Source organism: Sebastes umbrosus, chromosome 15, assembly GCF_015220745.1.
Source record: "Sebastes umbrosus isolate fSebUmb1 chromosome 15, fSebUmb1.pri, whole genome shotgun sequence".
Classification (NCBI taxonomy): domain Eukaryota; kingdom Metazoa; phylum Chordata; class Actinopteri; order Perciformes; family Sebastidae; genus Sebastes; species Sebastes umbrosus.
Genome location: NC_051283.1, coordinates 24,082,651 through 24,096,934, shown reverse-complemented (window position 1 = coordinate 24,096,934; position 14,284 = coordinate 24,082,651). Strand labels below are relative to the sequence as shown.

The 14,284-nt window shown below is 41.0% G+C and overlaps 2 protein-coding genes across 4 annotated transcripts; one reads left to right on the top strand and one right to left on the bottom strand.

Annotated features, from left to right (window-relative positions):
• The first annotated feature begins 657 nt into the window (after positions 1 to 657).
• LOC119503025 (zinc finger and BTB domain-containing protein 12-like) lies at positions 658 to 7,982 on the top strand. Its single transcript, XM_037794456.1, has 5 exons — positions 658 to 1,006; positions 2,884 to 3,092; positions 3,204 to 3,398; positions 3,742 to 3,948; positions 5,255 to 7,982. The coding sequence occupies exons 2-5, from the start codon at positions 2,889 to 2,891 to the stop codon at positions 6,353 to 6,355; spliced, it is 1,707 nt and encodes a 568-aa protein (XP_037650384.1). The 5' UTR covers positions 658 to 1,006; positions 2,884 to 2,888; the 3' UTR covers positions 6,356 to 7,982.
• A 1,425-nt stretch (positions 7,983 to 9,407) lies between these two features.
• On the bottom strand, positions 9,408 to 14,271 carry nelfe (negative elongation factor complex member E). 3 transcript variants are annotated; one of them, XM_037794459.1, is made up of 12 exons: positions 14,134 to 14,271; positions 13,034 to 13,143; positions 12,478 to 12,547; positions 11,898 to 12,043; positions 11,716 to 11,790; positions 11,267 to 11,304; positions 11,038 to 11,159; positions 10,696 to 10,992; positions 10,396 to 10,540; positions 10,193 to 10,247; positions 9,814 to 9,916; positions 9,408 to 9,712 (listed from the first exon to the last, which is right to left on the bottom strand). In XM_037794459.1, the coding sequence occupies exons 2-12, from the start codon at positions 13,106 to 13,108 to the stop codon at positions 9,636 to 9,638; spliced, it is 1,203 nt and encodes a 400-aa protein (XP_037650387.1). In that variant the 5' UTR covers positions 13,109 to 13,143; positions 14,134 to 14,271; the 3' UTR covers positions 9,408 to 9,635. The 3 variants fall into 3 exon arrangements, with proteins under 3 accessions (XP_037650387.1, XP_037650385.1, XP_037650386.1); XM_037794457.1 differs by having other exon boundaries at positions 10,696 to 11,159; XM_037794458.1 differs by having other exon boundaries at positions 10,696 to 11,159; positions 13,034 to 13,119; positions 14,134 to 14,191.
• Positions 14,272 to 14,284: the final 13 nt, after the last annotated feature.

Genomic DNA, 14,284 nt, shown 5'->3' with positions numbered 1-14,284 from the left:
GCTAAAACCACAATATCACTCCATATTTCACCTGCTTGGCAGTAATGTTAGCTGACCAGACGAAGGTCTCTCCATGAATCAATGCTGATCCTAGTGTTGGCTTTTCTTGCTTCAGCTTCCCGACCGCGCACGCCCGGAGGGAACAGGGGAGACACCGGCACCCGGTCGGAGACGATAACGTTTCTCTCTGCGGAGCCCCGTCACTTCACAAGACACGGGAAACCTCTGTTGGTCTGGAGGAGCTGCAGCAGTTATTTCTGCACAAACGTCCACTGTACATTTACTAGATATTCTCAGAGCTAAACTAACTCTTCTGCAGTGTGGAGTGTGCGCGCGCATGCACGTGAGGTAGAGCGAGCTGAGTGAAGGCAGGCAGGCAGAGGAGCAGAGACTCCAGCCACACGCGAGCGTGCATATGCGAGCGAGCGCGCATGGGAAACCGACCCGGTAGATTTACATATGTAAAAAGTTACGAACAGTCCCTTTAAGTAGAAAAAAACGGCTTTCGGACGGGAGCCGGCTCTCATGTTCACTTAAAAGAGCCGGCTCTTTGAACCGGCTCGTTGTTGACCAACACATCACTAGTGTCCACCGATTTAAAAACAACGATGCGCATCGACGTCATATGAACGTGCCGCGTCACCGTCATAAGCCCCGCCCCCCGTGTGTCCACTGATTTAACAACAAACTGATCAGGAGTCAGTGAGCGTCGTCTTCTTTTACCGCTAAGCTTCCAACGAAAACCGACTCAAAGTCAGTTTATAGCGGCGAGAGAGGGCCAGCCGGTTTGTGTTTGTTGTCACGAGATATGCACTTCCTCCTAAAAAACAAGAGGGCCAAAAGTAAACAGTTAGTAACGTTAGCTAGTGGCAGTTGGGATGAGGAAACACAGCCGGCTAGCTTAACTCACAGCAACTGAACCACCGGTTGTCCTGGTGATACAAACCCACATTTGTGTTTCTTAGAAAACACATAAGACATTCAACTAAAGGGAAAAGCAGAGGAGGTGAGTGACGACAAAGTTTCATGATAACTGTGGTTGTTTTATGTGGTTGGTCAGCGGATAGACGATGCCACAGCAAGCTAATGGTGGCTAACTAACAGTCAGACAAGTGGATGATATCTTCAGGCCAGAAGGAAAGCAGGAAAACAAATGTGTTGTGATGGATTTCAACCTCTTTCAACAAACAGTCGACTTACTGTTACATAGCCTCATGTTATCTCAGGCTCCACAATACACTTCCATGCAACACACACACACACACACACACACACACACACACACACACACACACTTATATAGATGTATTTACTGTATTGTTATTGTTGTTTATATATATATATATATATATATATATATATATCTTGTCCTAATTGTATTGTTATCACTTTTAGGTACTGTCTTATTTATTGTAGTATTTATCAACTGTACTATTTATAGATTTTAAGGGCTGAGAGAGAGCCAGGGTAAAATGTATTTCATTACATTTCACTGTACACTGTACTTTTTAAATGCATATGACAAATAAACTTGAAACTTATGTAGTCATATTACTTCTTTATATTAATCGTGTCTCTAGGTGGAGGCTTCAGAGTGGGGTTTTTTTGCCTCTTCCTGCACTTTATATTATTCATATATTTCTTTTGTTATGTTGTATAGTCTTAAATTGTGCAAAACAAATAAACACTATTATTAAAACATGTTGGTCTTCATAGCTTTCCTCACGCCCCACAAATGTTAGCTAACTTTTCCCTACAAGTCAAAACTGGTATTCAAATGTGTCGATATAGTGATGTGAGACAACAAACCATCTAGCTGTATTATATTGAATTACAGTACCATAACACATAGTAAGTAAAAGTTCCCATATAGAACTAAAAAATGTGTTTTCTTGGTCTTAAAGCTGCATTACAGGTGGTACAATCATCTGCACTTAGGCTCATTTTCCACTTTTTCAATTTTGTTAATAGTCTGTTTATTGTCAATACTGTATATACTGCTCCTATTTTTATACTTCCTTCTATTTAAATGGTTCATATTTTGTTACACTTTGTTTAGCTCTTTTTTTTAACTGTGTTAGCTGATGCATCTTGTTTTTTGCACTATCCCCTTTGCCGCTGTACACTGCACATTTCCCTGCCGCAGGACTAATAAAGTAATATCTTATCTTATCTTATCTTAGTTTAATGTTGAACCCGAGTTAAATGACCAATGGCTGGTTCATCATATCAACATTATTATTATTTTTCTTACAGGCCACATCATTCACATATAGCATTAAGTATAGATTATATACCTTTAGTGGTAAATCACTAGTATATATGCCTAAAATATCACAGAATTGTTGATGAGATATTGAATGGTTTAATTTGTGATATTTGACTTTTAGCAGTTTTGCTCAACTCAAGCTTTTGTCTAGAAATCAGGTCTTTGAGATTTATTTTTTTTGAGATTTTCAGTCACAGATTTATGTCCTTCAAATTGACCAACAATTGATTTGTCTTCTGAATTATTTTTTTTTCCTCAGGAGGAAATATATATGGTATTTATGAAACTCTGATTCATCCTAAAAAATAACCCTCAGTGCCAGATTTCACCTAAGAAGAATAGCTAGATTATAATAATGCTTTAGGCCCCGAGCATATGACTAAAGTCTGTTCAAACAAAAACCCTGTCTGACTGCTTTCCAGCCAGGTTCTGTTTACAGTGCAATTTTGAGTTCATTTGGGGCCATACAGGAGCATAATGGGGTTAAATCAGGTAGCCACGATGTATCTGGTATTGAACACATTGTCTGCTTTTTAATCTTCAATATAAAGATTTAAAGACCACTTCATTGAGTTATTTTTTAATAAATACTATACTTCCCAATTTCTCTGCAGCCAAGATGGAGATGCTGTGTTTCCGGTTGCCAGGCCACGGGGACACAACCCTGAAGCACATGAATTCGCTGAGGTCCCGCCAGCACTTCTGTGACATCACCATCATGGTCAGCGACAACCAGACATTCAGGGGACATAAGGTGGTGCTGGCTGCCTGCTCGCCCTTCTTGAGGGACCAGTTCCTCCTCAACCCGTCCCCCAAGCTTCAGGTAGGCGAAATTTAACACACACACAAAGTCACACCGTCTCTCTATAACGCTCTCATGCTGAGTAGGAAAACAGTGCCTCTTTACATTATCTGTTTCACATTATTCCCCCAGGTGTCGATGCTCTACAGCTCCACAGTGGTGTGCGGTCTGCTTCAGTCTTGTTATACTGGCGTCCTGCAGTTTAACCCAGAGGAGATTGTCAACTACCTGACCGCTGCCAGCTACCTACAGATGGAGCATATTGTGGAGCGCTGCCGAGGAGCACTGAAGAAGTATGTGCAGCTAAAAAACCCCAGTCCACTGAAGGTCAGTAAGCCAAAACAATCATTTTAACCGGGTATCCTATTCATTCTCTTTAAGTTGATACATATTTTGTACAGTGATGGGAAAATGTCTTTTTCAGGATTAAATTGGTCATAATTTACAAGTGTCTTTAATTTTTCCTGTTGCATGTAAATCAATCAAGTCATCAATGTAAAAAATGTGGCAAACTTGAGTATTTTTTTATTCCAATTTTATCCTAACCATAGTTACTTATCTCTTAGTTTTTGCATGTTGCGTTAGGAGTCATTTTCAGCACCTTCCTAACTTAAAGTAAAGCAGTTTTCACAAGTTTTTAGCAATCTCACAATCTGTTTCCTTCCTCTAGATGACTACAGAGGAGAACCAGGCTCGACTGATGATCGTCAGCGAAAGCGTTCACTCCGTTGCGTCTCCTCCCACCAGCCGACCCTCCCCTGTGCACTCACACAGTCCTGCACCACGCTCAGTGGAGGAGAACAGCGGCGACATGTCGGCTCAGGGCAGCAGTCAACACCACGATGGCAGTCCCATGCTGGATGAGCCATGCATTAAGGTTTGTGTGTGTGAAAGAAAAAACAGAAACCACCACGGTACCTTTTTAATCTACATTGAATTTACAAATCTACAATCTACAATGTTCATGTCATAATAGTAATATCCACTTTTTCATATAGCACTTCTCTAAACAGAGTTACAAAGTGCTTCACATTAAAGGGGACATATCATTTTCATTTTCAGGTTCATACTTGTGTTTTGGGTTTCTACTAGAACATGTTTACATGCTTTAATGTTCAAAAAGGAAGGGGAGCCAAACTTGAATGACTTGTTGAACCACATGTTTTCTGACCTAGACAGCCCACAAAAAACTGACTGGGTTGTCTTATTTCACAGTTTGTTGGTTGGAAGGCACTCAGATACCCAAATGTATGTGCACAAGTACTGAAAACGTGATTTTTTTCATATTTCCCCTTTAAAACAAAAAGCAAAAATGCTAAAAAAAATAATTAGATTAAAAGTACTACAGCATAAAACAATTCAGGAGCATACACAAATAATACCATAACAAGATAAAAACGATAAAAGTGAGTTTTAAGAGATGATTTTAAACATTTGATACACAAAGATAGATTTTTGGTAGAGTGTCCCTTTTAACCAGCTTTTGGTTGGTCACTGGTGTAAATTTCCACACCGGTGTTCTGTCTGTCCTGTTGAGATTTATTCAAAGCAACAAAGGTTAGCAGTTTAAGGACAGTTTCTGTGTCTGGCTAGACACACAGGGGAGAAAGAGCTCCCACCTCCTTCCTTTGTCCCTGCATGACTTTAATACTGAGCTATAAATGGTCCCTGCAGATAGTCAGTGATGTGTGAGGTGTGATAAAGGGTGGGTGTTACAGAGGACAGGGTAGCAGGATGAAAAGGTGAGGGAGATAACAGAGAGCACAGGATTGACACAGAAGAGAGATTTTCAGGGACAATAAACATTCCTGTGTGTCCATTGCCTGTGTCTGTCTTTGAAAGCACCGGTACAAACATAAATAGTACCAATACAATCATTAAGTGGCATTTTTAGTCCTGAAACAATTAGTTGATCATAAGAAAATTAATCGCCAACCATTTTAGTACCCATTGAAAGTAATTTACCAATACAATAATTAGTTATTGTTATATTGAGCTTCTGAAATTGGAGGATTTGCTGCTTTTCTCTGTTTTATATCTGTAAATTTAATGTCGTTGGGTTTAGGATTGTAGGTTGGACAGAGCGAGCAATTTAGGGAAAATCCGGGAAATTTTGATGAGCATTTTTCACGGTTTTTAGTTACATCACGACACACTTTACTCAGTCTTCATTTCTGTTACAGGTCAATGCATCAGACGAGGAGGAAGCGACCAGACAGGAGGACTACGATGTGTTCAGAGTGTACATCTCTGAAGAAGAGCAAATGAACAGAGAGAGGGAGGAGGAGAGAGGAGCTCCTTCCGATGGAGCTCAAGATGCGTGTTACCCAGAGACGGATGGTGTCGTGATGGGAGGAGTAGGGAGTGAATATGACTTGAATGCAGCAGAAGAAGACCTCGGTATGGGGGGACTTACAGTGGAGGCGCTCCGTGCTTTGAGGCGCAGGCTGCCTGACCCCAAAACTGCCCGGGGCAGAGGGAGAGGCAGGGGACGGGGTTTTAAGAGGAGAAGGTGGGCGACATCGCAGGAGAAAAGACCTACAGGTGTGGGTCACCAGGATTTGTGGTACCTAACAACTGCAGGGATGGGAGGGGGTTTCGGCTTGGACTACAGCCAGGAAGGACTTAAGACGGGGAATTACGTCCCAGTTGAACTCCAGCAGTTAGACTTCGGCATGGGCGAAGGGCAGGGAGATAAGGTCTCTCCAATGGCGGCCAACATTGTGACCCAGTACGCCTTGGAGGAGTCTGGTGCGGGTGAGGGGAGTTCAGGGATGACGACTGTCGGAACAAACGAGGGAGGGGATGAGTCCGTTGCAGTGGTGGGATCCACTTCGAGCGTGACCGGGCCTGTGATCTGCGAGCACTGCGGCTTGACGTTCCCCTCGGCCCACTCCCTCGCCATCCACTCCCGCTCCACTCACCTGCTATACGCCTGTCCCTGCTGCGGCAAACACTTCCACCACTCCGCCAACCTCACCAGACACATGGCCGTGCACCGAGGCGCCGGCAAGACCCACCAGTGCCCCCTGTGCTACAAGACTTTCACCCAGAAATCCACACTGATAGACCACATGAACCTCCACAGTGGCGAGCGGCCGCACCACTGCGCGTACTGCCACGCCCGCTTTGCCCACAAGCCCGCCTTACGACGCCACCTGAAGGAGCAACATGGGAAAACCACGGGGCAGAACTCTCTACATGAGCAGGAGGAGAGGGAGAGGGCCGCTGGAAGAATACGAGAGGAAGAGCAGGAATGTCTGGTTACTGAACAAGTGTCGTAGGTCAAAGCTTTAAAGACAGTCGAGTGTCTAAATACCTGAAGCTCCTCAGGTTCGGCAGCTCACTGCAGTCTGTGAGGTCACGACCCCCATGTGAATATTAAAGGTACAGTGTGTAGGATTTGGTGGCATCTAGCGGTATGGTTGCAGTTCGAAACCAACTGAATACCCCTCCGCTCACTCCTTCCTTTCCAAGACTGCGGTAACGTGATCCACAAAGTGCAAAACCGTGGTAACGCCGTTCGCCTCTCTCAGCGACCATCCTTACCATAATAACACTACTTTAATAGCAAGGAAAGTCAGACGGCGACTGGCGGTACCACAGTTTTGCACTCTACGGCTCACGTTACCACAGTTTCACAAGCGTGTCGGAGAACTACGGTGGCCTTAAGGGAAACGTAAAAAAACAAAAGGTTCTCTCTAGAGCCAATGTTTGGTTTGTCGGTTCTGGGCTACTGTAGAAACATGAAAAGGCAACATGGCAGACTCCATGAAGAGGACTCGTTCCCTATGTAGATGTGAAGGGCTCATTTTAACACCTCGTTTACACAGTTTTTTGTCCGTAAATCTGTATAGTATACAATATAAAAATATAAAAATTTATCTCTTTACGAGTGGATAGAAACACCACCGCAGATATGGGAGAGAAGTTACTACATCGATATAAAACAGTGTTTATATATCTAAGAGTTATTGTCTAGACAAGTCAAATTAATCTTTTTATAGTAAGTGAAAAGTTCGACAGCATATTTAGCTAACAGTGACAGCATGTTAGATGTGTAACAGAGTGCATATAGTTGCTCATACTGTACGTCTTTTAACAAAATGGTTCATAAAATTGCTAAATATGCCAGTGAACATTTCATCAATCAGTTTATTAATTTGCTAATTTGGCACACAGTGCATACAGTCTTTCTGTAATCTGTCACAAAAGTTAATTTTTTTTCCTCAACGTACTCAAGGAAAGAGGAGTTTGGCAAACATATCCGAGATCACGGAGGTTCCCATAGGAAGGAATGAACTTCCGGTTGACTCTCATACGTACACAGACAGAACTACATGGAAACAAACTGCTATAGATCCGAAATGCTACACACTGTACCTTTGACTATGAGGCCTTTTAAAATGTAAGACTGTGAAAATAGGAGTCCTTTCATAGGAAATATGTTTCAAATTTGCATAAAAATATACCTACCAAGGGATGGATGTGGGTAGAAATTACTGAACGGTCCTCCTCCCTCTCACACTGAGACAAGAGGCCTGTTTCATAGCACAGGTATTACTAATAACATTAACGACAGCTCTGTTGTGTTTAAAGTCCCAGTGATCTGTGACGGAGAGGCAGCACGCACGATACCAGGACCCGGAAACTAAAGCAGCTAAATGGAACTGTAATTTTCATACTGTGACGTGTCAAAGTGTCCTCACTGACAAAAGTCCTATTGATTCTCATGTCTCCTAGAATAGTTTTATTAATTTGACTCAGAACTGTGATGTTAGACTTGAATATATGTAAAACATGTTCAGTATGTTGACTGGCCACGGTTCAAAGAAAAGATGATGTATGTGTGTGTAAATAAAATAATTAGAAAGTGTCCTCTCAGTTTCATATAAACACTAGTCAGTTGTGTAATATTAGTCCACCTTATGTTTTACTTATGATGACTATTTAGTGGGAGAAAGTGGGAGCAAAGAGTATAGAAGCAAAGAGAAGAAACTTTTTTTGACAACAGCCGCTGCCACCATTTTGGACTGAAAAGGCTTATTATATTTATAATGTTTTCTTATTCAACACAGGCAATTTCGGTAGAATATGACAATAGAATAGAAATAATTTAGTTTCACATTTGTGCGGCACGATCGGTAGTCGCTTTAATTCCAAAATGACGGAAGTGTAGTTGTGCTCTCTCTCTCTTGCATACAACTTGAATGTCTAGTACGACTTGTTCTTCTGTTGAAAAACGTTCAGGAAATACATTTTGAAAGTGGGATTGTTCACTCAGATTCACACAGTTACCCTGGAAAGTTGGGTAACTGCATTTTTTTGTTAATACACACTAGTGCCGTGTCTGTTGAAAACAAGCCTGTTCAGAACGGACAAATGCTTGGCCTGTGGTGTTGCTGCTTGCAGCTTTCTCAAATTCATACTAACAACTTCACACTCGACACTGCGCTTCCTTCGGATCCTGGGCAACACACCTGCCATGACATAGTTATGCCACACACTAAAGTCACTGCTGCTCACGGTCAGAAACACACTCTGGTTCACCGGAAAAAACACCGGGAGCAGACTTTACCGATAGGCAAGGTAGGCAACTAAAAGGACCGATTTATTATGATATTTAGATATGAAAAATATTGAATTATGTTACTATTCTAACTCTTTGTACCCTAATAACTTACAAAAGGCCCCCAAAGCATATAAAAAATATGCAACTCAACTTTATACTTCTACTTCAGAGGAAAACATTGCAGTACTACATTTATCTGACAGAAAATGTTACTGGTTACGTTGCAGATTCAGATTTTACTCACAAAATATAATATGACGCATTATTATTCAGTAAACTATCCAGCATTATATTAGAATTGAAAGCTCCACCTCGAACAGATGTTCAAAAGTAAATTTACGTACATTGTGCTGATAATACAGCTCTTTCACTCTGCACTTGAAGTAAACATATGAAGAGCAGGACTTTTATTGTGCAGTATTAATAGCTTTACTATTAATCTTTAATAGTTTTACTTTAGAAAAAAGGTTTTGAGTGGCCTCCTTCCTCTACCACTGGCAATACCAACATTCCTAGTTAGAGAGGGTCAAAAGTAAAGCTAGATGGCAGCAAATCACTAAATCCGTCCCTGAACACACCCAGGTCACTGTTACTCGCGGTAGAAACATTTCCAAATAGGCGCATTACTTGCTTGCTTTGACATAACCAACACAGTTATTAAGTAGAGCATGGATTTAATTAGTGATGGTATTTTGCCGGCGGTAACATTATTACAGTTCCCACTTTGACTGTGTGTTGTTGATAGAAGGCTCATAGAATCTCACTCAAGGTAGCAATGTATAGATACTTTTTATTGAGCTCAAAACAGCATCTCTAGCTTCATGAGCCACACACAGCATCAGATACCGACCATAAAACGATCTAATCCAAAAGACAACAGATGATTTTGATTTCACGCTGCAACACAGACACTTTAAGCAGCTGGCTAACGTCATTAAAACAGAAACATGAAAAGCTATATGCCAAAAATACAAAAACAGAGATTATTTTTTTCATTTCAGGAAATCTTCATTGTACACGACTTGGTTCCTCTTGTCCCTGTAGGAGCCTTTAGTGCTGTTCTGCACAGCTGTGAAGGAAGAGAGAAGTTGTTGAAGGTTAAGCCACACTGTGCAGACACACAGAGAGTTTGATCAATGTCTAAACAAACAATAAGAGCGCCGTGTTTACCCAGTGAAGCCCAGACAGATTTGCCAGTGGCGGCATCCAGCATGGGCTGCTTCCTGGCGATGCTGACTTTGATGTGAACGTCTCCCACCATGGCTCCATTCAACTGTGAGGTGAAACACAGCGAGGTGTGTTTAGAGTGTTGTCTGCTTGGTTTACAGTCTACATGAGCAGGACACAACCTTGGGGTGTATTCTAGTAAACTAAAATAATTATTACATTTCATTATTACCTAAGTTATAAGACATGAAATGAGTAAAAAAGTGCTAATATCTACAACTACTGTACTATTTCAGTGCATTCTCTCACACGTTTTACAATACACATGAAATGAGTTTACTCCATAACCCACTACACCAACCCACTAACCCACTACACCAACCTCAGCTACAGCCGCGTCTGCAGACTCCATCTTCTCAAATGTAATAAATGCACAACTAGAAAGAGAAAAATCACAACTGTATCAAAGAATACAAAAGAAGCAGAAGAAGACAGTAAAGAATGTGTAATAAGACAGCAACACATTCATAACAGTAGGTAGAGATGAACACTAAGTGCACACAGAGTTGTTTAATGGTTGCATACTTGCGTGGGTTGTCCATGGAGAGATCGATGATGTTTCCATGTTGAGAGAAAGAAGAGCGCAGGTTGTCCTCGCTGAGCCCAGAGCCGTAAACATACACCGTATTCCCCTTTCGTACCCCTCTCCGCTCTGGGTATGAATCTGAGCCTGAGGATGAAAACAGGGGAGAAGATCATTTATGTGTCCCAGCATGCACCACCACACTACATCCACATTATGATCTGCACTGCATTCTTGTCAACTACTAGTATTATTTGTTGAGATATCTGCATTTCTGTCTTCCCTATGGACGGATTACTCACGTCTGAACGGTCCATCTCTTTCTCTGTCCCGTTCCCTGTCTCGATCTCGATCCCGTTCCCTGTCTCGATCTCGATCCCGTTCCCTGTCTCTGCTTCGGTCTCTGTCTCTTTCCCGGTCCCGTTCCCTGTCTCTTTCCCTGCCTCTGTCTCTATCCCTCTCGGGGTCTCTCTCTCGGTCTCTAGCTCTATCTCTGTCTCTATCCCTGTCCCGCTCTCCTTCCAGCTCTCGGACCTGGTCTCGCTCTCTGTCTCCTCGTTCTCCTCTGTCTACTCGGTCTGCTCTGTCTACTCGGTCTCCTCGTTCTCCTCGGTCTCCTCGTTCTCCTCGTTCTCCTCGTTCTCCTCGTTCTCCTCGGTCTCCTCGGTCTCCTCGGTCTCCTCGGTCTCCTCTGTCGATTTCGCGGTTGGACGACGTGCCGCCTCCTTCCTCCTCATCCCGGTATCTGTCGCTTGAGCTGACAAAGCTGCAGGGGGTCACAAGGGTGAAATGATGTTACACACACACAGAACCTCAGTGTCAGTGTATTCAACAGGTTGTTTTGCTTATTCATCGTGGTTTTTGAGACATTACCTCTCATACAGAGACTTCCTGTTGGCTCTTTTCCCAGACTAGGAGAAGCACAAATATGACAACATCAAAATAAGCTATATCTTTTGTTTTCTGTTCAAGTGCAACTTAGAGCATTACAGCTTTTTCCTCAACCTCTGTAGTCATTTTCAGACCGTGTAATGTGCAAATGTATAAATGTGAATATGTGCCTTTTTAACACTACCACTAGGAGTCACCTTTGACTGAAATTGTACTTAAGATATTTAACTCTGTTTTGAAAACACTAGCTTGAATGTGTCTCAATGCAATTGGAATCGGCCATCACAACAAGACATAAGCATTACATTAGTATAATTTTCCCAATAATATTCTAAATTTTGAGGACTTGATGCTACTGGAGAAAGAAACCTATACACATTCACTCAACAAAGGGTTCATGTTTGCAGCCATGTTTTTATAATGTTTTGTACTTCAGGTTGTTCTTCATCTGTAGAGACACTCCTTTGGAATGGTAAGAAAGCAGGAATCGAGCCTTTCTCTGGATCCTGTGGCAGATAAAGAGCAACATTTAAACAAATTAAAAAAACAAAACAAAGCAAAGAAACCGATGAGCATCAGCCGAAACAACAACATAGAAAGAATGACAGCTCACCTTGAGTTTAATTTCCAGCATTCGAGAGCGCTTAAAGCCAGAGTTCTTGTTCTCTGACTTGATGGCACTGATGGCACCCGTCTTGATCAGCATCTTTGCTTGCTCCGTCGCCGTTGCAGTGTCGACGACAGGCTGGTCCGACAAAGCTGTTATGAAGGAAAGTGGATAAAAATATAACCAATGTTTAAATATTAAGATTGTATAAAGTAAAATACATGCTGCTTTTGCAGAAATAAAAATGGGGCCGCCAAAAGCCTGAATATTTCAAATAGTCTGAGTACAGGTATACAAATAGCATGCAAGACATATATATTTTGTCTATTTTGTCCAGCTATTTGTTGGTATTTATGGTCAGAACATTTATAATTTAACTTCATTATTGTGTTTACACTCGTCACTGTGTTTTCTTAAGTTCTTGTGAACAGGACATATTTGTACGTAAGATCACAGTCTCAACAGGTGTCATTGTATAAAATAAAGTGTTTGCATAAATGTGTAACACAATGTGTATTTTAGTTAGCTGAGAAAAGACAAATGCTGTATTAAACAAATTACTATAAATAGAGTCAAAATCACTTACTCCGTTTCAAGCCACTCTGGTTTGTCTGGTTAGTTGAACTCTGCTTCTTCAAGGCGAGCAGAGTCTTTTTCTGAAAAGACAGAAAAAAAGAGTTAAGTGATGAAATAATAAGAATAAAAAAAGAGACTTATTTCAATGTACTCCCCTGAGTTACTCACTCAACAAACTGGGGATTCAACACAATAGCAGTGATATTGTTACACATTCACGTCTTTATTCACTATGCCACAGTCTCACATTTCATAAACTACCCTGGTATTAAGGGATGTCAAGTCAAATTTATTTCTATAGCACATTTAAAACAACATAAGCTGACCAAAGTGCTTTACAGACATAGGCAGAATAAAAACAGGTCAACAGAGCAGACAACAAAATCTCACACATCCACAGAGACACCAAGATAAAATCCATGAGTAAAAGACTGTTATAACGAGCATTATAAAAGGCCAATTAGTCATCACAATTCAAGTACATTCAAAAGCCAAGAAAAGAGGTGGGTGTTGAGCTGTGCTTTGAAAGACTCTGTAGATGTGACAGCAAGAGTCCATTTATTTACCTTTTTCTTGAGTTTAGCATATTTCTTCTGCAGAGCCTCCTCTTCTTCAGTCAGGGAACTTGGAAACGCCACCATGATGGAAACAGCTACGATGCACACAACTGCATAAACTGCGATAGATAGATAAATACAGTAGGTAGATAGATAGATACAGTAGATAGATAGATAGATAGATAGATAGATAGATAGATAGATAGATAGATAGATAGATACAGTAGGTAGATAGATAGATAGATAGATAGAGATAGATAGATAGATAGATAGATAGATAGATAGATAGATAGAGATAGATAGATAGATAGATACAGATAGAGATAGATAGATAGATAGATAGATACAGATAGATAGAGATAGATAGATAGATAGATAGATAGTAACTTTATTGATCCCGAGGGAAATTGAAGTTTCCAGCATCACAGTTCCATAGTGCAAAAACATGTTAGTAAAAAGGCAGTAAAAAAGTTAGTAGTGCAAAGTACAAAAAAATATACCAGATATAAAAATACAAGGAGATGAAGAAAACTGTTAAAGCTGAATATAGTGCAGGGTAACAGCTGTGATACAGGATTATTATAAAAGTGAATATAGTGCAGAAGAGACTGTTAAAGGTGAGTATAGTGCAGGGTAACAGCTGTGATACAGGATTATTATAAAAGTGAATAAAGTGCAGAAGAGACTGTTAAAGCTGAATAAAGTGCAGAAGAGACTGTTAAAGCTGAATATAGTGCAGGGTAACTCCAGTAGCTTAGTCTATGAAAGTGCACATTATGCATTATTATCTGTCCTGCAGACCATCCTCCTTTATCCCCCTTCCTCCCTAGAGAGGTGTTGTACAGTTTGATGGCTCGGGGGACAACGGTGTAAGTTAGCAACACAAAACATGCATAAACAAATTTACATTCAACTAGTCCACAGCTGCTGCTCAGACAAGCTAACAAGGTCTCTAATCAGAAACCAAAGATAATAGAATATAAATGTAGTTAGCCAATTCAGACCACATAAGAAGTAAACTACTAGCATGCCAGAATAATAAAAAGCATGCTCAGTCTCTTAAAAACTATTTAATATAACAGTTATTAGCTTTTAATTCATTCACTCACCAGACTCACACGGTGCTGTGTCTCAACAAAAACACCGACGCGGCAATATGACGTAGCAGCTGCTGGTCGCGTTTAGTTTTTTTTTTATTTATTTTTTTTAAACAATGAATCATATATTTTAGACATGTTTGTGAAAACGTGTGATACGTTT

Bases quoted from the DNA above. Each gene is read 5' to 3' on its own strand.
- LOC119503025 (XM_037794456.1), top strand. From the start codon at position 2,889: ATGGAGATGCTGTGTTTCCGGTTGCCAGGCCACGGGGACACAACCCTG. The intron at 3,093-3,203 runs GTAGGCGAAATT...TTATTCCCCCAG, and splicing joins ACCCGTCCCCCAAGCTTCAG to GTGTCGATGCTCTACAGCTC. The intron at 3,949-5,254 runs GTTTGTGTGTGT...TTTCTGTTACAG, and splicing joins TGGATGAGCCATGCATTAAG to GTCAATGCATCAGACGAGGA.
- nelfe (XM_037794457.1), bottom strand. From the start codon at position 13,108: ATGGTGGCGTTTCCAAGTTCCCTGACTGAAGAAGAGGAGGCTCTGCAG. The intron at 10,248-10,395 runs GTATGCAACCAT...TTCTCTTTCTAG, and splicing joins TCCATGGACAACCCACGCAA to TTGTGCATTTATTACATTTG. The intron at 9,713-9,813 runs GTAAACACGGCG...CTTCCTTCACAG, and splicing joins ATCTGTCTGGGCTTCACTGG to CTGTGCAGAACAGCACTAAA.